Source organism: Pezoporus flaviventris, unplaced genomic scaffold (assembly GCF_033815535.1).
Source record: "Pezoporus flaviventris isolate CSIRO_AGI_PZ_B2104156 unplaced genomic scaffold, CSIRO_AGI_Pfla_v1 ptg000071l, whole genome shotgun sequence".
Lineage (NCBI taxonomy): Eukaryota > Metazoa > Chordata > Aves > Psittaciformes > Psittacidae > Pezoporus > Pezoporus flaviventris.
The window spans coordinates 2,150,594-2,169,790 of record NW_026892619.1 but is presented as its reverse complement, the minus strand read 5'-3'; the positions used below and the strand labels follow the sequence as shown (position 1 = coordinate 2,169,790).

General features: G+C 58.4%; 1 protein-coding gene across 3 annotated transcripts; it reads left to right on the top strand.

Moving 5' to 3' along the window:
• The first annotated feature begins 3,808 nt into the window (after positions 1–3,808).
• On the top strand, positions 3,809–19,197 carry TACC1 (transforming acidic coiled-coil containing protein 1). Of its 3 annotated transcripts, XM_061472469.1 has the most exons (14): positions 3,809–3,971; positions 4,543–4,640; positions 8,440–9,343; positions 11,088–11,123; positions 13,169–13,229; positions 13,658–13,850; positions 14,907–14,953; positions 16,643–16,768; positions 16,879–16,955; positions 17,196–17,239; positions 17,337–17,497; positions 17,586–17,692; positions 18,116–18,236; positions 18,898–19,197. In XM_061472469.1, the coding sequence occupies exons 1-14, from the start codon at positions 3,832–3,834 to the stop codon at positions 18,964–18,966; spliced, it is 2,184 nt and encodes a 727-aa protein (XP_061328453.1). In that variant the 5' UTR covers positions 3,809–3,831; the 3' UTR covers positions 18,967–19,197. The 3 variants fall into 3 exon arrangements, with proteins under 3 accessions (XP_061328453.1, XP_061328454.1, XP_061328455.1); XM_061472470.1 differs by lacking the exon at positions 11,088–11,123 and having other exon boundaries at positions 3,810–3,971; XM_061472471.1 differs by lacking the exons at positions 4,543–4,640; positions 8,440–9,343; positions 11,088–11,123 and having other exon boundaries at positions 3,815–3,971.

Sequence of the window (19,197 nt, the reverse complement as noted above, 5' to 3'; positions counted from 1 at the left end):
CCACTTGCTTGCTTGGAGGCAGAGTGCTGCTGCATTCCCCTTCCATGGAAAGCTGTCATCCAGCTCTCCTTCCCAGAGCAGTGTGGTGGCCCTTGGCCATCACCCAGGCCGGTGATCCACAGGGAAAGGCCTGCAAGAACCCCGACAATCCCTTCTTGGGGCATCTCCCCTTGTGCTTGCAGGGCTGATGGAGGATGTCACTTAGGTAACCCATGGTATTTGCTTAAACAGAGGCAAAGCCAGGACAAATAGTGACTAAGCAAGACTTGCCCGTGGTTAGAGCCTCCCAGGGCTGAGGACCACCGTGCTGCCACAGCAGCAGCTCCTGTATCCATGGATTGGCCTTTGCATGGATCCCAAAGGCAGAGACTGGGTGCTGGGACAGGGTGGTGAGAGGCTGTACATCGATATTTAGGCTGTACATTGATATTTAGAACGTACATTGGTTAACTTGGGCTGTACATCAATATTTAGGCTGTATATTGATATTTAGGATGCACATTGGTAACTTGGGCTGTACATTGGTAATTCAGGCTGTACATTGGTGATTTGGGCTGTACGTCAATATTTAGGCTGTACATTGGTAACTCGGGCTGTACTTTGGTAATTTGGGCTGTACATTGGTGATTTGGGCTGTACCTTGGTAATTTGGGCTGTACATCAATATTCAGGCTGTACATTGGTAACTTGGGCTGTACTTTGGTAATTCAGGCTGTACATTGGTACCTTGGGCTGTACATTGGTAATTTGGACTGTACATTGGTAATTCGGGCTGTACCTTGGTAATTTGGGCTGTACATCAATATTCAGGCTGTACATTGGTAACTTGGGCTGTACTTTGGTAATTCAGGCTGTACATTGGTAATTTGGGCTGTACATTGGTAACTCAGGCTGTATATTGATATTTAGGCTGTACATTGGTAACTTGGGCTGTACTTTGGTAATTTGGGCTGTACTTTGGTAACTTGGGCTGTACCTTGGTAACTTGGGCTGTACCTTGGTACCTTGGGCTGTACATTGGTAACTTGGGCTGTACATTGGTAACTTGGGCTGTACATTGGTAATTTGGACTGTACCTTGGTAATTCGGGCTGTACATTGGTAATTTGGGCTGTACATTGGTAATTCGGGCTGTACCTTGGTAACTTGGGCTGTACATTGGTAACTTGGGCTGTACATTGGTAACTTGGGCTGTACATTGGTAATTTGGACTGTACATTGGTAATTCGGGCTGTACATTGGTAATTCAGGCTGTACATTGGTACCTTGTGCTGTACATTGGTACCTTGTGCTGTACATTGGTACCTTGGGCTGTACATTGGTAGCTTGGGCTGTACATCAATATTTAAGCTATACATTGGTAATTCAGGCGGTACATTGGTACCTCGGGCTATACATTGGTAACTTGGGCTGTACATTGGTACCTTGGGCTGTACATTGGTAATTTGGGCTGTACATTGGTAACTTGGGCTGTACATCAATATTTAAGCTATACATTGGTAATTCAGGCGGTACATTGGTACCTCGGGCTATACATTGGTAACTTGGGCTGTACATTGGTACCTTGGGCTGTACATTGGTAATTTGGGCTGTACATTGGTAATTCAGGCTGTACATTGGTAACTTGGGCTGTACATCAATATTTAAGCTGTACATTGGTAATTCAGGCTGTACATTGGTAATTCGGGCTGTACATTGGTAAATCAGGCTGTACATTGGTACCTTGGGCTGTACATCAATATTTAAGCTGTACATTGGTAATTCAGGCTGTACATTGGTAATTCAGGCTGTACATTGGGCTGTACATCGTTGCCTACCCCTGAGCCACCGTGGCTGCACACGGTGACGTCCCGGGCTGGGGCAGGAGGTGAGCACAAAGCTGCAGCTCACCCTGCGCATGGGAACCGCTGCAGGTCTCCTTGGGAGCAGCTCAGGGTCCTCTCTGTGTCTGCTGACCGTGCTGAGCAGCACTTGGCAGCCAGTGGCAGCGGTGCCACTGCTGCGGTGAGGTTATCTGCTGATGTCTGATGTGCTGGTGCCAAGCTGGAAAATGGCACTGGAGGCATTGCCTTAATTGCTCATCAAGTGGAAGCCGGATCTGCCTTTGCATTCCTCCTGTATCTTCCCACCCCAGCGCCCTGCAGGGCAGGAGCTCTGATGCTGCCGCCGCTGCGTGGTTCAATCCTGCTGATCCCGCTCCTGCTGCCGCTCAATCCCATTCCTGCAGGCATCAGCCGCTGCTCCAGCCAGTTTCCTCGGTCGGGAGGGATTTGGGCTCCCGTTCCCGGTGGGAATGGGGAGCGGGAGCGGATGCTGCAGCGTGCAGAGCTGCCCTTATGTAAAATTCATCTGCAGATGGCAGGAAGCCGCTGCTCATTTCTGCTCGCAGCAGATGGAGGCGGCAGGATGTGGAGCTTCTGCTTTTGCCTCAGCCTCTGGGGTTTCACTTTGCCCCCTCTTGTGCAGCATCCTCAGCAGGGAGCGAGGCCCACAGCGCTGCTGGGCTGCAGCCGAGGGGTGACTGGGGATGTGGGGGTGCCTTTGCAAGCGTTGTGTAAGGGGACAGGGGCTCTTCTTTGGCAGAAGGGCAGCGAGAACGCGCAGCAATGACGCACGTGTTTAATAAGGACACCAACAGATGGAAGCTCGCAGGAAAGGCTCCCTGTAGGGGGGTTATTTGCGATGAGGAATGAGCCCTTTGAAGCATCTGCTGGAGGCTGGTAGTGGAGGTGGCCGGACGCGCTGGACGGGTCCGGTCTGACCCCCAGGCCTTTCTGCCCATGCGAATGCATTCCTGGGCCGGGAGCTGGTGGATGATTCACCAGGAAGTGGTCTGAGCCTGCCATGGGAGTACATGGGGCGGTTATGGAGGGCCAACAGGGCCTCTTCACAACGGGACGGGCTGGTTTGGCAGCACAGCACCCCTGGGACCTGCCCCAGGATGACGTGGGAGGGCTGCGGGAAGCTGCAGCTCCGTTGCCAAAGCCCTGGACATTCCTTTGGATGCATCAGGAAAGTTCTGCTCCGCTCTGTGGGAGATAAGGAATGTGGGAGCCGTCCTTAGGGGGCAGATTCCCATGGGAGGCCCTCAGGGGTGTTTGTTCCTGCAGGGAACGCCAATAGTTAAATACATGAAGAAACCTGCATCAGCCAGGATGCGGCATCAGCCAGGGCTGCCGAGGCCGGCATTTCCTTGGAAAATGGAAGGAGGGGGCCGGTGTTTCCCTGTCCCCCTACGACTGAATCCTAGGGAAGGATCCGCTGCGCCCGGCTCGGCCCCCTCGGGGGGCCACTGGCACACCCCGAATGGAAGGAATCTGTGCTAGAGCACAGGTGCAGCCCCATAAACGTGGGATAAATCGGGGCCGATCCGGTTTCACAGCCCTCTGCTCTCTTAGCTGGGGGGGGGGGGGAATGTCCTTCACCGCTGAGTGGGGGGGTGGGGGGTGGGTTTGGGGCTGGTGATGGGCAGGGGGTGCCCTTATTTTGGGGCAGAAAGAGGTGAATTTGGGCGTTTGCGTGGGGAGGGGAGGGAAGGGAGGAGGAGCAGCAGCTCCTCAACACCCACCCGCAGGGTGGGGGCGCGGGGTGCCCGCATCATCCCCCGCATCCCGCCCCACATCCCCCTCGCTGGGCGCTGCTAGAAGGGGGGGGGGGGGGTTCCCCGTCCGGTCCCTCCCGCCGGGCGGTGCCGGGGGGCGGCCTCTCCTTCTCCCTCCCCGCAGCCCGGGGGAGGCGCTGGGGGCGGCGCGGCCGCAGCGAGCCCGGCGGGGAGCGGAGCGGAGCGGGGCTGGGAAGGGAAGGGAAGGGAACGGGGGCTCGGAGCGGGCCGATGGCGTTCAGCGCCTGGCAGATCCTCTCGCCGGTGCAGTGGGCCCGCTGGACCTGGTCCGCGGTGCGGGGCGGCGGCAGCCCCGACGGGGAGGAGGAGGAGGAGGAGGAGGAGGAAGAGGACCCGGCCCTCGGCTTCAGGCAAGTGACCCGCGTCCACGCGTGGTGTCGGGGCTGCGACCGCGCCCGTATCCGTTCTCCCCCCACTCCGCTGCCCGCTCCCTGCCTGCTCGCTGCCCGCTCGCTGCCTGGCACCAGCTCCGCTGCCCGATGGAGGGGGGGGGGCACCGGAGGGGAACCGGTCGCTGCTGCCCCGGGTTGATGCTGGGGGGGGGGGGGGGGGCACAAGGTGTGAGCACCGAGGATCGCCCCTCCGGGGATGGGGAGATGCTGAGTGTGCAGCCGGATCTTGTGGCCCTCGGTGGATGCCCAAGGGGAAGGCCTGATGGAAGGACTCGTGGATGCTCGGCCGAGAGGAGGGTTGGGGGCACACGTAGAGGTGTGTGGGGGGGGGGCACTCACGATGTCGTTTCACCTGCTCTCCCTTTTCCGTTTGCCAGCGTGTGCCGCTGGACATGGACGGAGCGGCTGCCGCAGGATGCCCGCGGCCGGCCGGGAGCTGGCCCGCCCGGCGGTGCGGGCAGCGAGGAGGATTGCGGAGCTAAGCCTTGCAAGCGGTAATTCCTCCCTCTTTTCCCCCCCTCCTCGGCAGCTCGGACTCCAAAGATAGTTTTGAGACCCCTGAAGCAGGGACGCCGACCAGCGCGCTGCTAAAGGAGCCGCCGCTGGAGCCCGAAGCCGGGACCCGGGGTAAGGAGTCATCATCTCCTTCTGTTTTTGGGCTACGGATGAATAGAGCCGGGTGGGGGCACGCAGGAGAAGTGGCTTGTTCTGAATAATGCCTGCCACATTGTTTGTGGTTAATGGCCTGCGTGGCTCAAATGCCACTCGGCAAAGGGCTGTGCTCTCATTCCCCTGCAGTTAGCATCCTTTGCTGCCGTTAAAGATGCTGCTGAGCCCTGTTTGTGGAGAAACTGTGATTTTTTTTGCTGCTGGAAGTGCAGGGGTCCTCGGTGCTGTTGCTGGTTTGTCCCTGTGTCGTGTACCATTGTGGCTCCCTGTTAATCCTTGGCCTTTTGGGGACCAGCTCACTCCCACCATCACACCTTCTCCCAAGGGGGAATTGTGGGCACGGTCTGTGTGAGCTCAGATGGGACCAGGAGCCCAAGTGCTGGGTGGCCTCGGCAGTAACAGGGTGCTGTGGGCTGCCACCTCCTGCGGTGTTGTTCTGCTGTTGGGATGGATCTGGGTGCCTGTGGGAAACACAGGTTCATTTTCCTTGAGAGGCAGCACTGGGTCCATGCTTCCCATAGTCGCAGCTCTTGGAATCGTCCTTGTAAGCAGGGATGATAGAGGCGTTTTTACTTTGAGGGATAATGCCTGGGGAGAAGGAAAGGGGAGATCGAGGCTTTCCTGGCAGGTCTGAAGATCATTTCTGCCTTAGGGAAGCACATTGCTTGGTGTATGCCCTTACCCTGGGATGAGCAGTTCCCTGATGCCAGCCAGGCATGGAGCGAGGGAGCCAGCACACAAAGGTCGCAGTGTTAGAGGCTGATCTCTGGCACAAGCTGTTTATCTGAGGTGGCTGATGGAGAGCAGGGTGTTGGAAACAGCAGGGCCCCAGAACCCAGCTCCATCCCTTCCCTGCATCCCCTCGGTGTCTGAAATGGAGGGAAGGGATCTCCCAGGCGTGGGTGTGAGTTTGGGGCACCCCGGGGTGCTGAATCCATCGGCTCAGCCCTCACCTTGGCAGCACTGCTCTGCAGCAGCGTGCGCCCTTCGCCTGGCTGCAGATCAGGAGCGGTGGCGATGGGGAGGTGATCCCGTGAAATGGCTGCATGTCAGGAACGCACCAGCTGATGGGGAATCGCTGCTGCAGGAGGAGCAGCAGGAACACGGGTGGATGCAGCCTCTCCTGGCTCAGCAAGGCTGGGGAACAGGCGCTGCAGCCTCAGCCTTGCATGGGAATAGGCAGGGATAGGAGCTGTGACACAGGGGATGGATGCTCTGCGTGCAGCTGAGGGCTGCGTTAACCCTGCTCCTCCATCCCATCACCTCGGCTGCGCTTCGTGCTGCCATTCAGTGCCATCTCTCCGGCCGTCTCCCAGAGCAAGGAATACTGTGTGCAAGGAAACGAGCAGAGACAGCCAACATGGACCCGTTGGCGCTCCCGGGCTGCTCCTGCTGTTACCCTGACGCAGGGCACGTGCTTTCCGGCGCGTTAGCGGCAGCATCGCTCTGCCAGGATGCTCGTTCTGAGAGAATAGGTTTAAAAATAGACCAACGGCAGCGAAACAAAGCGGAAAGGCAAGAGGGGAACGGAGCCGTTGGCTACGTCAGCCCAGGCTGAAAGCACCGGGCGCACATCCTGTGCTGTGGATAGTGCAGGGGTTGTTCTCGCTGCCTTTCGCATTGAGGGCAGTGTGGGGAGCGGCGCTGCTCTGATGGGTGCTGGATGTGGGATGAAAAGGGCACTGCTGCAGCCAAGTTGCTCTGCTTCAAGCTGCTGGGTTGGTCCGTGCTTGTGCTTCATTGCAGCCTAAGGAGGATGGGCCTAAGGATTAAAATGCACAGCACAAAGTGGCTATTACAGCGGTGCCAGCCTGTCCTGCGTGTGTGTTTGTGCTTGGAGAGGATAAATCCCTGTTTTCACTGTGTCATATCCCCTGGCCGGACCAGGAGCCCGTTCGTACTCCGTGCACAGCCACTACAAGTGCTGTTTGCAGGGATCCAGGGTGCCTTGCATTGGATCTGTGTTTGGGATGGATGCAGCACTGAGCCTTGCTGCTGTGCTGGTCCTTATCTCCAACCTGAACCTCCCCTGTTTCAATTTGAACTCATCACCCCTTGTGCCATCGCTACCATCCCTGATGAAGGTCCCTCTCCAGCATCCCTATAGCCCCCTTCAGACACTGGAAGCCCCATCACCTTTGGGGCTGCTTTACAGGGGGGTTTGTCCTGCTCTCCTCAGAGAACACACAAAGGGATTTCTATGGGTTTCATGGCCAGGCCCTCCCCTGATAAGGGGAGAAAACCCCACTGAACTTGCAGGAGGGACGGTGCTACCGCAGCAGGATGCTCCTCTCCTTCACCCCCACCCTCCGTGTCCCAGTCCATCCCAGTTCCTCAGCTCTGGGATGCAGGTAGGAAGGAGGGGATGAGCTGAGCTATGATTCCCATGCTGCCGAAGGAATGGTGGCTCTGAGCGCTCCTGCTCTCCCTGCCCTGCAGCCATCCCAGCCAGCAGAGGTGGTTTGCGTGCCGGCTGCTTGTTATTCCAGCAGCAATTACTCCCTGCTCGGGTTGGAAACCGGGATGGGGGCTCCCGTCTGTGAGAACAGCAGCTGCAGAGCCGGCCGGTGGGAATGGAAAACGCATTCAAAAGGTGCCTTTTTGCCCTCCCTTTGAAGTCTGCTCCCTCCTCAGCGCTGTCTCCGTTCCAACCATCCCAGCTCCAAGTTGGGATCTGTTTAAGGAGGCTCTCCCTGCTCCCGGCAGGCGCTGCCTCGGACCATCCCCTGGCTGCACTCCGAGTACACATCCATTGGGCTGTGTTTACTGAGGCGTTTCCTGGGGCAGCAGAGCGATGTGTGCTCGGAGGGAGCCTTTTTGCAGGCGGAGGGAGGGTTTCCTGCACTCACACAGCCCCTCCTGGTTCATTTGCATGGCTTTTAGCATCCTGGACACCACTAATGCCAACCGCAAGCCGTCGGCTGGCTCCGTGTCCTGGGTTAGCCCTGATTCACTTTTCCTCCTTCGCCAGCCTCCCTCCCCAGTGAACGTGAGCTGGGTGCGAATGCCCCATCGGAGGAACAGGGATGTGCTGGGGGGAGCTTGTGAGCATCCCGCATCCAAACGTCCTGCGAATCGATGCGCTCCGTGGCTGTCACTGCGTGCCAGGGCAGGGTTGCAGCAGTGCAATGGGACAGGTTTCCCCAGCACAAGCCCTGTTGCCGTTCCCAGCGAGAGCTGTGGGTCCCTGGTGGTGCTGAGCATCCCAGCATCCCCTCCTGCCTTATGCCAGGAGCCCCTGGTTGAGATGCAGGAGAGGAGGTGACAGTGAGGTCCCGGCTCTAGGTGCTTTGTGGGTGTAGCTTTCAGGATGATAAGGACCTTCCCCATCCCTTTGACAGCAAAGAACAGATGAAACAGTAAAAGGATTTAGGGGCAGGGATTGGAGTAGCAGGGATTAAGTCATGGATCAGGATTTGTGATTAAGGAACTCCGACAGCAGTGCTGAGCCTTGCTGCTCTGCAGCAACAGGCTATGGGGGAGAGCATCGACTGCATGCGGGTGCTGTGTCTGAGCTCCCCCCATTTACAGGGGACCCCCCCCATTTACGGGGACCCCCCCCCATTTACAGGCTATGTTTTCACCACAGTCTCCAGGGCTTCAAATCTTATCACAAGTGCTTGATGCCAGGGTTGCACAGGTCAGGAATCCCCCCCAAAACTATGACCCTGGAGCATGTAAGGAGGGGAGGAAAACCCCCTCTTGAAATGGGGTGTGCAGCAGGCAAGGGTTTAACTGCCTCCTTTTGTCTTTGCAGAGCCAAGTGGCCATGGTGACCTGCTGGTAGGGGAGGTCCATGGGGACAGCTCGCCAGGGAAGCATCCCAAAGATGAGGCTCGCGCGGAGATCGCAGCCCCTAAAGCCAGTTTGGATGCCAAAGGGGAAAACGACCCCGAAGATGCATCCCTGAGGCAGCCTCAGGCTCACATCCAGCCCCAAGGAGCGCCGGGCAGTGGGGCCGACCAGGAGCGGGTCATGTTGGGAGAGGATGCGGCGGATGCCAGCATGGGGATGATGGAGCCGAAGGGGGATGCTCTGGTCCAGGATGGGAAAGGGATAACAGAAGGATCCATAGAGGAGACCCTGGAGCTGTACGATGGGAGTGTGAACCCCGCTGTAGCATCAGCCCCACACTGCCCTCCCCACCCCAGTGACAGCGTTGGGGAGCAAGGAGGGGACCCGGAGCACAAAGAGCAGCTCCCAAAGCCTGAGGTTGATTCGATGGAGGGAGGAGAGAGCCCGGAGACCAGGAGAGCAGCGCCCAGGAGGGGCAGCAGGATCCCGGCCAGCAAAGTGACACCGAAGAGGCACCGAGAGCCCCCCAAGAAACCAGTTGAGGATGCAGAGAGGGGCCCCATGGATCTGCCCCTTCCCGGCTCCCCCCGCCTGGGTCCTGCACCCCGGATAGGCCCCTTGGGTGGCAGCTCAGCGCTGCAGGACTTGCCAGCTCTCCCCAAAGGGTCCTACCAGTTCGACCCCAATCACTTTGAGGCAATGGATCCGTTGAAGCCCACCAAGACCCTCGGCAGCTCCACCACCGACTCCTGCCCTGCTGCTGACAACAGCCTCAATGAGATCCTGGAGTCTCAGGCGCTGGAGGTGCAGGATGAGCCCGGCAGAGGCAGCGGCTCCCCCAAGAAGCCCAAGTCCCGCCTGATAACGTGAGTGATGGAGCGGGCAGCAGCGGCCCCTCCGTTCCCTTGCGGGCAGAGCAGTGGTGGTGGTGGTGATGGTGATGATGCCCCCGTGCCTTCTAAGCGAGCCTGAAACACCGATGTGCACCTCGGGTTCGGCTGCCCTGCTTTTATCTACCCCTTGTCCCAGCGGAGCGGCAGCTCCTGCATCCCTGTTGGCATCCTGGAGCATCAGGAGCGGATGGGAGGAGAGGGACCGAGGTCCTGGTGTGGTGCTGGGGTCCCACGTAGAATGGGGAGGGCTGGATCAGGACCCGCTTTGCAGGATCATCCCTTTGGAAAACCCTCAGGGCTCCGGCTCATGGAGCTGGGGTGGGCAGAGCAGAGGCTTTAGCAAGTATTGATGAGGGTTTGGGAGCCTGCTGCAGCTTGTGGGTGCCTGCCTGATGGGTCAGATGCTGCTGGGACATGGTGCGAGCTGCCACGGGGGTGCTCTTTGCCAAGCAGGGGAAGGAGATAGCGGTGAAGAGGCAGATCTGTTGCTTCCATCACCTCTGCACAGGCAGGAGGGAGCTGCCTGTGCCTTGCTGAGCTATTTCAGTGCCTTTTTAGGTCCTGAACCGTGCTATTTAACACACACACCCTCCCCCCCCCCCCCAGTGGAGACGGTGACATTTCACGGTGCCTCCTGGGAATGCAGGCTGGGAATGCTCCTCTGGAGCAGGTTTCATGGCCAAACCTTCCCGTTTCCTTGCCTTTTCACCTGTGGCATCACCAATGTTCTCCAAGCCGTGTCCGAGCAGTGCCTGACGTTGGGGATGGGAGCTGCTGAGCCAGGCTTGGCTCTACCTGCCCAGGCAATTTTGGGTCCTTCCACTATAACCTGGGGTTGTGGGATTAGAACCAGTTGAAAGCAAAAGGGCTCAAAAGGAGGGGGAATTTTGGGAGCGTGGAGTTGGCAGCAAAACCAACGCAGGCCATTGCTCTGCTGATGGGAAAACGGGAGCAGGGTTATACAGGGAGCACAGACAACAGCCAGCAGGCAGAAGTAAGGGTGTGTTGGGTGCTCTGCTCCTAGAAACACTTTGCAGGAGGGGATGTGTGCTCTCTGGGAGCCGGCATTCCCCTGTGTGACCGAGCTGGGGCTGTTCAGCAGGGAGAGGTGAAGCTGTGCGGAGCTTCCAGTGTGTGAAGGGGGCTACAAGGATGCTGGAGAGGGGCTCTGCATCAGGGGCTGTAGGGGTAGGACAAGGGGTGATGGGTTCAGACTGAAACAGGGGGAGTTCAGGTTGGAGATAAGGAAGTTCTTTACTGTGAGGGTGCTGAGGCGCTGGCACAGGGTGCCCAGAGAAGTGAATGCCCCATTCCTGGCAGTGTTCAAGGCCGTGCTGGGTGACACGGTCTAGTGTGAGGTGTCCCTGCCCATGGCAGTGGGGTGGAACTGGATGATCTCCAGGTCCTTTCCAACCCAAACCATTCCATGATTCTGTAAGTCCTCAGGGTCCCTTCTCCTGGGAGCATGGGCTGCTCCATTCACTCACCTCCCCTCCCTGGCAGTGGGATGCGTGGTGGAATGACACCATCAGTCTCACATCCGTGAGCAGGAGATGCCCAATCAGAGCATCCTTTATCCGTGTGTTCCTCCCCAAAAAGCAGAGCTGGGCTATGGCGCTGTGCTTCTCCCAATGAGAGTTAATACCCAGGTCTTTTCACACGCTCTTCTTCTCTCCATCTGTCTGTCTCTCTCCCTGTCCATGCTTTGGTGCATCAGGACCACTGAACAAGTGAAATTTCTCTGTTTTCTGTTGTAAGTACTCTCTTCTCTATTGCTTTCCTCTTCTCCTTGGCTGGTTTTTGTCCTCATTCTCTGGGTGGGTGCTGGCCCCACACGTCTCCACGGCATGCAGGCTCCTTGTGCCCTTTGTCTCATGCTCCGCGCTCTCTGGTCCATGTCCTGCAGCTCTTGGGGTGGCTCGGCCCGGTGAGGTGAGGATGCTGTGCTTGCTCCCGCAGCATGCGGCCCGCAATGCCTTTAGAGCGTTCAAGCCCTCAGACCCAGTGCGTTGGCTAACGGAGGGGAGCAGCTCTGTGTGCAGCCTGGATGGGTAGTCCTGAAGATGAGGGCATCTCCTACCCCATCCCAAAGCCACCTCTATAGAGGGGTAGGGGAAAGCATCATCCGGGAGGTGATGGAGTCAGTGCCTATCTCCTCTGGCTCTGGGACATTGAAGTGGTCCCAAAGGAGCTTTGCCCTCGCAGCCAGCTCCAAACAGGGCTCCTTTGAGCTCTTTGGTGCCTGCCAGAGCCCTCAGAGCATCCCTGCTGTGTCCAAGGCTGGGATGGAGCCCGGCTGCAGGGCCCTGCGTGGGTTGGAAAGCTCGGCTCGAGCACAGCAGCTCCAATCACTGCCCTGCAGCCTGCAGTGCTGCAGCGTGGCTCTGCTGTACCCCTGGCACAGTGGGACCCCAGTGAAATACCCCCTGCCCCTGCTGTGCCCCCAGGGCTTGCAGCTCCCATCCCATAGGATGGGCACACAGCAGGGACCTGCCTCACCGCCATGGGGGATGCTCAGCGTTGTCAGTCGTCCCCTCCCAGGCCCTCTGGGCTCTGCTGTGGTGCAAGGGAGAATGCTGGGCTCAGCTCCCATCTTCTGTCATCATCCCAATGCCCTTCTTGTGTGCTCAGTGCTGCTGCCATATGCACGACCAGCATTGGAGCCGGGCTCCAGCGCTGACATCTGTGTCTTGGCCAAGACCCCATCTGCCTTTCCACTGGCTCACAGTGGGTGTCTGTGTTCACCACGGGCCCTGCAGCACGATTGGGGCTGCCTGTGCCCCAGGCATTGCAGGGCATCATGGGCTGCCTGCTCCCCATTGCCCCATCCCCTTGAATTCCAGTTATCTTGGTGCTGGGGGGGGGATCATTTGGCGCACGTGTGTGATGGGATGGGGAGTGAAGTGGGTGGGAGAGATGCTTTATAGCAAGGAATGGCTCAATGCAATCCTGCTTGAGCCTCTGCCCGTGTCCCTGTGGCAGAGATCCCTCCGCAGTGGGATGCCACACGAGCTGTATCCAGCTTGGCCAGTATCTGCCTTCTGGGGGTTTGGATATGGGAGATGGTGGACATGGAGCGAGAGGGCGGTGAGATGCAGGATTGCTCCTGCTGGGACCATCCCTGTGCTGCCCCCAGCTGATTCAGGATGCTGATGCCCGGCGGGTCGGGATGTGGCTGTGCTGATGGACTCTGGAATGGCACGCCTTGAGGAGCATGGGATGAAGAGCCAGGGAGAGCTTCCTCACTGGAGAGTATCCAGCCACCCAAGAGCAACCTGAGCTCAACCTTCTCCTGTCTGCAAGGCTCTTTTCCCTTTGCATCTGCTGGAGGGAGCATCCGAGGTGCAGCAGTTGCCCTGCAAGCAAAGCAGAGCTCGAACCAGCAATCCGGCCGTGTGGGTCCAACTTGCCCATGGAGATATCCCAGGCAAACCTCCAGGGAATGGGCACGGGACAGCCTGGAGAAGCTTCCATCCCGCAGGAGATCCGTGCGCCCTTTGGGATGCATCCCGCCGGATGAGGGTGCGGCGAGGGGCATCTCTGTGGCAATGGCCTCTCGCGTTGTCAGCATCTCCCCTTCAGCAGGAATAAACTCCTCAGAGACAAACCCCGTTGCTCTGTAGTCCTGTCTTTTGTTCACTTGCTCCTCTGTCCGCCCCAGAGCTTGCTCTGCCTCCGTGTCTCACTGGTGAGTGCGGTGCTGCCGGGTGCAAACGCTGCTGCTGGGGCTGCTTCCCCCTGCTCGGCTCTCACTCGCGGTCCCTGCCTATGCCTGAGCTGCTGCTTCTCTCCCTGCAGGAGCGGCTGCAAGGTGAAGCCATACGAGGCACAGCCCCTGGTCCTGGATGCTGGCGCTCAGGTAGGTGGGATCCCACCAGGGATGCTCGGTGGAGGGCATGGGGAGAGGTGGGGGGTCAGGGTGGGGTATCCCTGAAAGCAGTCAATGTGAGAGCATCTTCCCTATGGGAAGGGGTGGCAGGAGGGCGCTGCTTTGGTGCTCAGCCCTGTCCCTGGCCAGGCTAGGTCCCTGTGGTTCATTGAGGTCTGTGTGCGTGCGGGAGCAGCCCTGTCCCCAGCACAGCTCTGCGGTTGGGTTAATGGGGTTTTGTGTGTTCATCGCTTCTGCCCCCAGCCCCACGCGTTTCCTGCTGCCAAACCCCACTGAGGAGCTGCTGGGTTGCAGCTTGGTGGTGGATGCGAAGCTTCCCTTTGCTTCCCATGCCAGCCGGCTGCCTGATCCCCGTGGATTAGCTCAGTCCTGCTTAACCGCGTGCCTTGGTCCTGCAGGATGAAGCAGCGCTGATCCCAGAAATCCCAGATATTGCCAATCGGGATGGACGAGCCACTGATGAGGAGAAGCTGGCCTGCACCACGGCACAGAAACCTGGGCTGGAGAAGAAGCCTGAGCCCGAAGATGACCTCGAGTACTTTGAGTGCTCCAACGTCCCTGTGCCGGCCGGGAAGCACGGCACGGAGCCAGGTAAGGAGCATCCCTGTATCCTCTGGGATGTGCTGTGTATGGAGCTCTGGCCATGAATTGATGCTGTTGAGGCAGCTTCTATTCACGCTGCCAGGGCTCAAGGCCCTATAATGAAACCTCCGTTGCTTATGGCACCATTTCCATCATGGAAAACCAGCGGCACAGGCTTGTGTTGACTTTGATGCTGTCAGTACAGCACATCCCCATGGTGCTGAGGTGGTTACAGGGTGCCCTGCTCGAAGCTGAGCTCCCAGCACGAGGTCAGTGATTGATGGAGATCTCAGCATCACTGCAGACCTCTGCTGATGCTCCTGCTGGCCCTTTGCTGTCAGTCTCGTATGGAATTAGCCTCGCTGACCACCCCATTACAGCAGAATTAGAGCCAGGTGTCAGAACAAGACATTTAATCAATAGCAAAGCTAAAGGTGCAAGAGGAGGGGGGGTCTGCAGCTCTGCCCTGTGCCCATTCATCATTGCCCCTGGATGCTGTGCAGGCTGCAGGCTCTGGGGAGGGGAAATGGGGAGAAAGAGCAGGAAATCAGCTCTGTTTCCTCCTTCCCTTCATGCTTTTCTCTGCCTGACCAGTGCTGGCTGCAGCTGAGGTCCATAAATCACCTCCTGCTCTATGCCAGAGGGCAGGTTGCAGACAGGAGGGGTTTATCTCCTCTCTGATGCTGTTAAGAATAGCTGGGGCCATGTGGCAGCTCCTTTGGGCCCAGTTGGTGTGGGCTGAGGTTTGTGCTATGCGGAGTGGCCCAAGCAGCTGGGCTTCAGCCCAGGGATGCATCCTGCAGCGTTCCCGTGCAACTCCAATCCTGCTCTGGGCACCACAGGGCTGAGCTGCCACCAGAGGGAAGTGTTGGTTTCCACTCCAGGGTTTGAGGCTGGCAGGGTGCGGGATGCATCCAGGCTGCAAGGGCACGAGCATGGGGCAAAGAAGCCTTTTGGGAAGGGATGCTCGGAGGATGCTGATGCCCTTCTGCATCCCAGCAAATCCTTATGTGCAGCGGGGTCTTGGTCACAAGGGGTTAAAACCTTGTGTTTCATTGTCTTTAGGCCCTGAAAAGGAGATCTCCAAGCAGGTGGAAAAGGACATCTTCCCTGTGAGTGCCTCTTGCTTCCTCTTTGCTCCCTATGGGGAGGCTGGGGGCTGCGGGAGGGTGACCCCATTGTGCCTATGTTGCGCCACCCAAACCTCTCTGAACTGGGTTTCTTTGGGAGCTAAAGTCCATGCAAAGCCCACACAGGGGCTTGGTAAAGCCAGGGGTGATGTCCCACAGGCTGGCATAGGATGGCTCCTTCCGGATGGGCACTGCGGGAGGGAGATGCTGGGAATGATGGGGATCCAGGGCTGCCCCATGGATGCTCAACAAGAGCAAGCACACTGTGTGTGGAGCGGCTGCAGGACAGGGAGAGGGCAGAGGAGGTCCCAAGGAAGGGATGAGCTGCAGGACATGGTCTATGCCTCACATTGAGGTGTTCATGAGCGTTGTAAGGGGCACCCCCAAGGGGCCATTGGGTGACCCCAAGACCCTCGGCTGCAGGGAACCCTGTGCCGGCTCATCCAACCCTGGGCAAAGCTGCTCGGGTGCAAGCAGATGACAATGAGATTACCAACATCAGCAAAAGGAGCTCCTCTGAGACAGATTGACCCACGCTAAGCCCCACAAGGACAAAGCGAAGCCGGGGCTCGGGGCTGGGCAGGCTCTGAGCCGCCAGCATCCCAGAGCCGCTGTGTGGGGCTCCCATGGGATGGGTTGGGGCTCTTGGGTGATGCTGCCAACACCACCCAGGGCTGGGCTGTCTGGACCCAAATGTGCTTGAGCCTGAGCTGCAGTGAAGGAGGAGGGGAGGGAGGGAAGTGCTTTAGTGCTCTGGTTTCCAAAACAGAGCCCAGGCACGGAGCCTCCTCCAAAGCTCTTCTCTATTTATGGCCTGGCAGCCGGTTCCCAAGGAGATGCCTGCACGGGGCTGTCATTTAGAGGGATACAAGGAGGAACAGGCGGTGGTGTCAGCCCTTGCTTGGAAGGAATGCTCTTCTGGAGGCTGCAGCACCCCCAAGGGAAGGGATGGGGCAGCATCCAGGCGGGATTCAGCCTCACAGCGCTGAGCTCATCCCTAGTTTGGTCCCCTGGTGAGGAGGAGCTGGGCTGTGGTTTGGGGAGCAGTGAGGAATGGGGGTACGAGCACCTCAGCTCTTGTAAAAGCACCTATAATAGAAACAGGAGGGTGATGGAGCCCTGTGGGAGCATCTCCCAGGCTGGGGCACGGTGGGATGAGCAGGGCTGCCCATTGGGAAGGGCTGGCTCAGCTGGAGCTGTGCTCTGCAGGGAAGTGATGCCTGTTTCCCCCTTGTGCATTTGGGGTGATCAGTGAGGCCCTGCTGCTGCTGGCAGCAGTTTGGATGCATCAGCTGCATCCACGTCTCCATCTGATGGAGGTGATGGAGAAGGGGGACCTGGTCCCTCACCTGTGGCTCCCGTTTAAACCAGCCATGGGGAAAGTGAAGGGATGTCAGATGTGAGCACAGCTCTGCTTCCGAAATGAGCCCTTCCTGGGTCTCTCCTTTGGGATGATGCTTCCCTGGGTGTCCCATGGCGCAGCCCCAGCTCCCAGCAGGAGACTGGGCATAAAGTGCAATAAATCCCCCCTACGGGCTCTGCCTGGTGCTGGCTCTGGGCTGTCGGCGTGTGCAGGATGTTCAGCGCCTGCACAGAGGCTGGTGCAGGGGGGGGAGCATCCCAAATGGGAGGTGAAAGCCCTGCAGCATCCCGAATGGCTGCTCCCCGCAGGGCAATCCCGGGCTGTGCTCCATGGACAAGTCCCCCTCAGCCACCACCAGGAGCGAGAGTCCCTTGGCCAGCATCTGCCTCAGTGAATGCGAGAAGACGGCCGTGCTCACGCTCATCCGAGAGGAGGTAACGTGGGGACCGGGGCCGTATCCTGCCCGCGTGCACCCCTTGAGCATCACAGCACTGGGGAAGCACCCAGAGCCCGTCCCAAGGCTCCTGTGTCTGCTGCAACCTAGATAATCACAAAGGAGATCGAGGCAAGCGAGTGGAAGAAGAAGTACGAAGAGAGCCGCCAGGAAGTGCTGGAGATGCGGTAGGACCCTTCCCATTGGGATGTGATGGGGTTCCTCGGGGTGGGATGGGTTAGGAGATGCGCTCGTGCTATGGTTTGCTGCTGGGTTCTTAGTCGCAGGCTCAAAATCCCATTCACTGCCAGGGGCATCACCAGGGCCCTGCAGCCTTGCTTGGGCTGTTTGAGGTGTGGGGAAGGAGCAACAGGGCTATAGGTGCGTGCCTGCCTCTTCCCTGGGTTATCCTTCTCCCTTCCTCCTAGGAAAATCGTGGCTGAGTATGAGAAGACCATTGCCCAGATGATAGGTAAGGTGCCATCCCCCGGTAGGGTGCACGGAGCAATGAGGTAGCTGCCAGCCCCACTCAATCCCTGTGTTCCCTTCCTGCTTATTCTCCATCCCAGAGGACGAGCAGAGGACGAACATGACGTCCCAGAAGAACCTGCAGCAGCTCACCCTGGAGAAGGAGCAGGCGCTGGCGGACCTGAACTCGGTGGAGAGGTCCCTATCGGATCTCTTTAGGAGATACGAGAACCTGAAGGGCGTCCTGGAAGGCTTCAAGAAGGTCCTTCCCTCCGTTCCCCCTTTCTCCCTGCATGTAGAGGTCCCATAGCGTCGCCCTCACTTTGTCCCCTGCTCTTTTCCCTTCCCAGAATGAAGAAGCTCTGAAGAAGTGTGCTCAAGATTATTTAACCCGGGTCAAGCAGGAGGAGCAGCGGTACCAAGCCCTGAAAGTCCATGCGGAGGAGAAGCTGGACAAGTAAGGACATGCATGGGATTGATGGGTGCTGAGACCTCGTGGTGGGAGCTTATTGATGTGAAAAGCTGCCTTTCACAACCTCGGGCTCGAGTGGTTTTAAATGGCTGTGAGTGAAGGCAGCACGGATCCCTCCATGGATTCTCCGATCCCTGCTTAGGTTTCCTAATGGAGAAACTGAGGTTTATGGTGGATTTGCAGCCACTTAACCAGCTCTCCGTGCTCCAAGAGGGCTCGTGTCTGTGTTGTGCTCGACACGCAGCAGCCCTGAGTGAAGCGAGTGAGGACCTGGTTGAGCTTCACCCCGGTCCATGGAGGTTTTCCATATGGGAAAACCAGCCCTGATGTACGCGGGCACGCAGGAGCCGGGCTCTGGGATGCTTTGTCTCAGTGACCATTGTCCCCTTGTGTCCGAACCCATCACAGAGCCAACGAGGAGATCGCCCAAGTGCGGGCCAAGGCCAAGGCAGAGAGCACGGCGCTGCACGCGGGGCTGCGCAAGGAGCAGATGAAGGTTGAGTCCTTGGAGAGAGCCCTGCAACAGAAGGTAACACCGCGTTCCCTTTGCTGCCCTGAGCATCCTCTTGGTGCTGGAGGCATCCTTTGGGCTTTGGGCCTAGAGAGTGCTCTGTGGGGTTGGGGTTTGGGGGTATTTCTTCACTTGCTTGCTTGGTTCGTGTCTTGGGATTGGGTTCGGTCGTTGAGATGTACAACTGCATCCTCTCCGTGGAGGGCGTTGAGCTCTGCAGGGGTGTAAGCACGGCTTTGGGCAGTGCTGTGGTCAATTCAGATTGGGTTTGGTTGTTGAGATGTACAACTGCATCCTCTCCATGGAGGGTGTTGAGGTCTGCATGGGTGTAAGCACGGCTTTGGGCAGTGCTGGGGTCAATTCAGATTGGGTTTGGTTGTTGAGATGTACAACTGCATCCTCTCCATGGAGGGCATTGAGCTCTGCATGGGTGTAAGCACAGCCATGGGCAGTGCTGTGGTTGCCAGTTCAGTCTGGCTTCAGTTTGGCTGTCAGAGCCACCAGCGCACCCATGGCAGCACCGGGATGTGTTTGGGGTGAGGATGGGTGAGCTCGGGCTCCCCACAGCCCCTGGATGCCGCACAGAGGAGGTTGGGCAGGAGCATCAGCGGTACCCATAGGGGTGTTATCTCCCATCCACGCCACCACAGGGGCTCTTCATGATCCGTTTTCCTTCCAGAACCAGGAGATTGAGGAGCTGACCAAGATCTGCGATGAGCTGATAGCGAAGCTGGGCAAGACGGACTGAGTCCCACCACCCCTCGCCCAGCACTCTGCACTTGGCCGCTTTCCTCCTAACGTGCAGCACTTTGCCTTACCCCAGGACCCCGGCACAGAGCACAGCATCCTGCTGCCTGCTCCCTGCATCCCAGGGCTCCGGGACCACGATCCCTGCAGTCAGGCTGCGTGTCCCTCTGCGCCGATGCCACCTCTCAAGTGGGAGGTGGGATCCCCCCCCCCTACCCCAGACCCTGTGTCC

Excerpts from the sequence above, each read along its gene's own strand:
- TACC1 (XM_061472469.1), top strand. The coding sequence starts at position 3,832 with ATGGCGTTCAGCGCCTGGCAGATCCTCTCGCCGGTGCAGTGGGCCCGC. Across the intron at positions 3,972-4,542 it reads GACCCGGCCCTCGGCTTCAG|CTCGGACTCCAAAGATAGTT; the intron begins GCAAGTGACCCG and ends CCTCCTCGGCAG. Across the intron at positions 13,851-14,906 it reads GAAGCACGGCACGGAGCCAG|GCCCTGAAAAGGAGATCTCC; the intron begins GTAAGGAGCATC and ends CATTGTCTTTAG.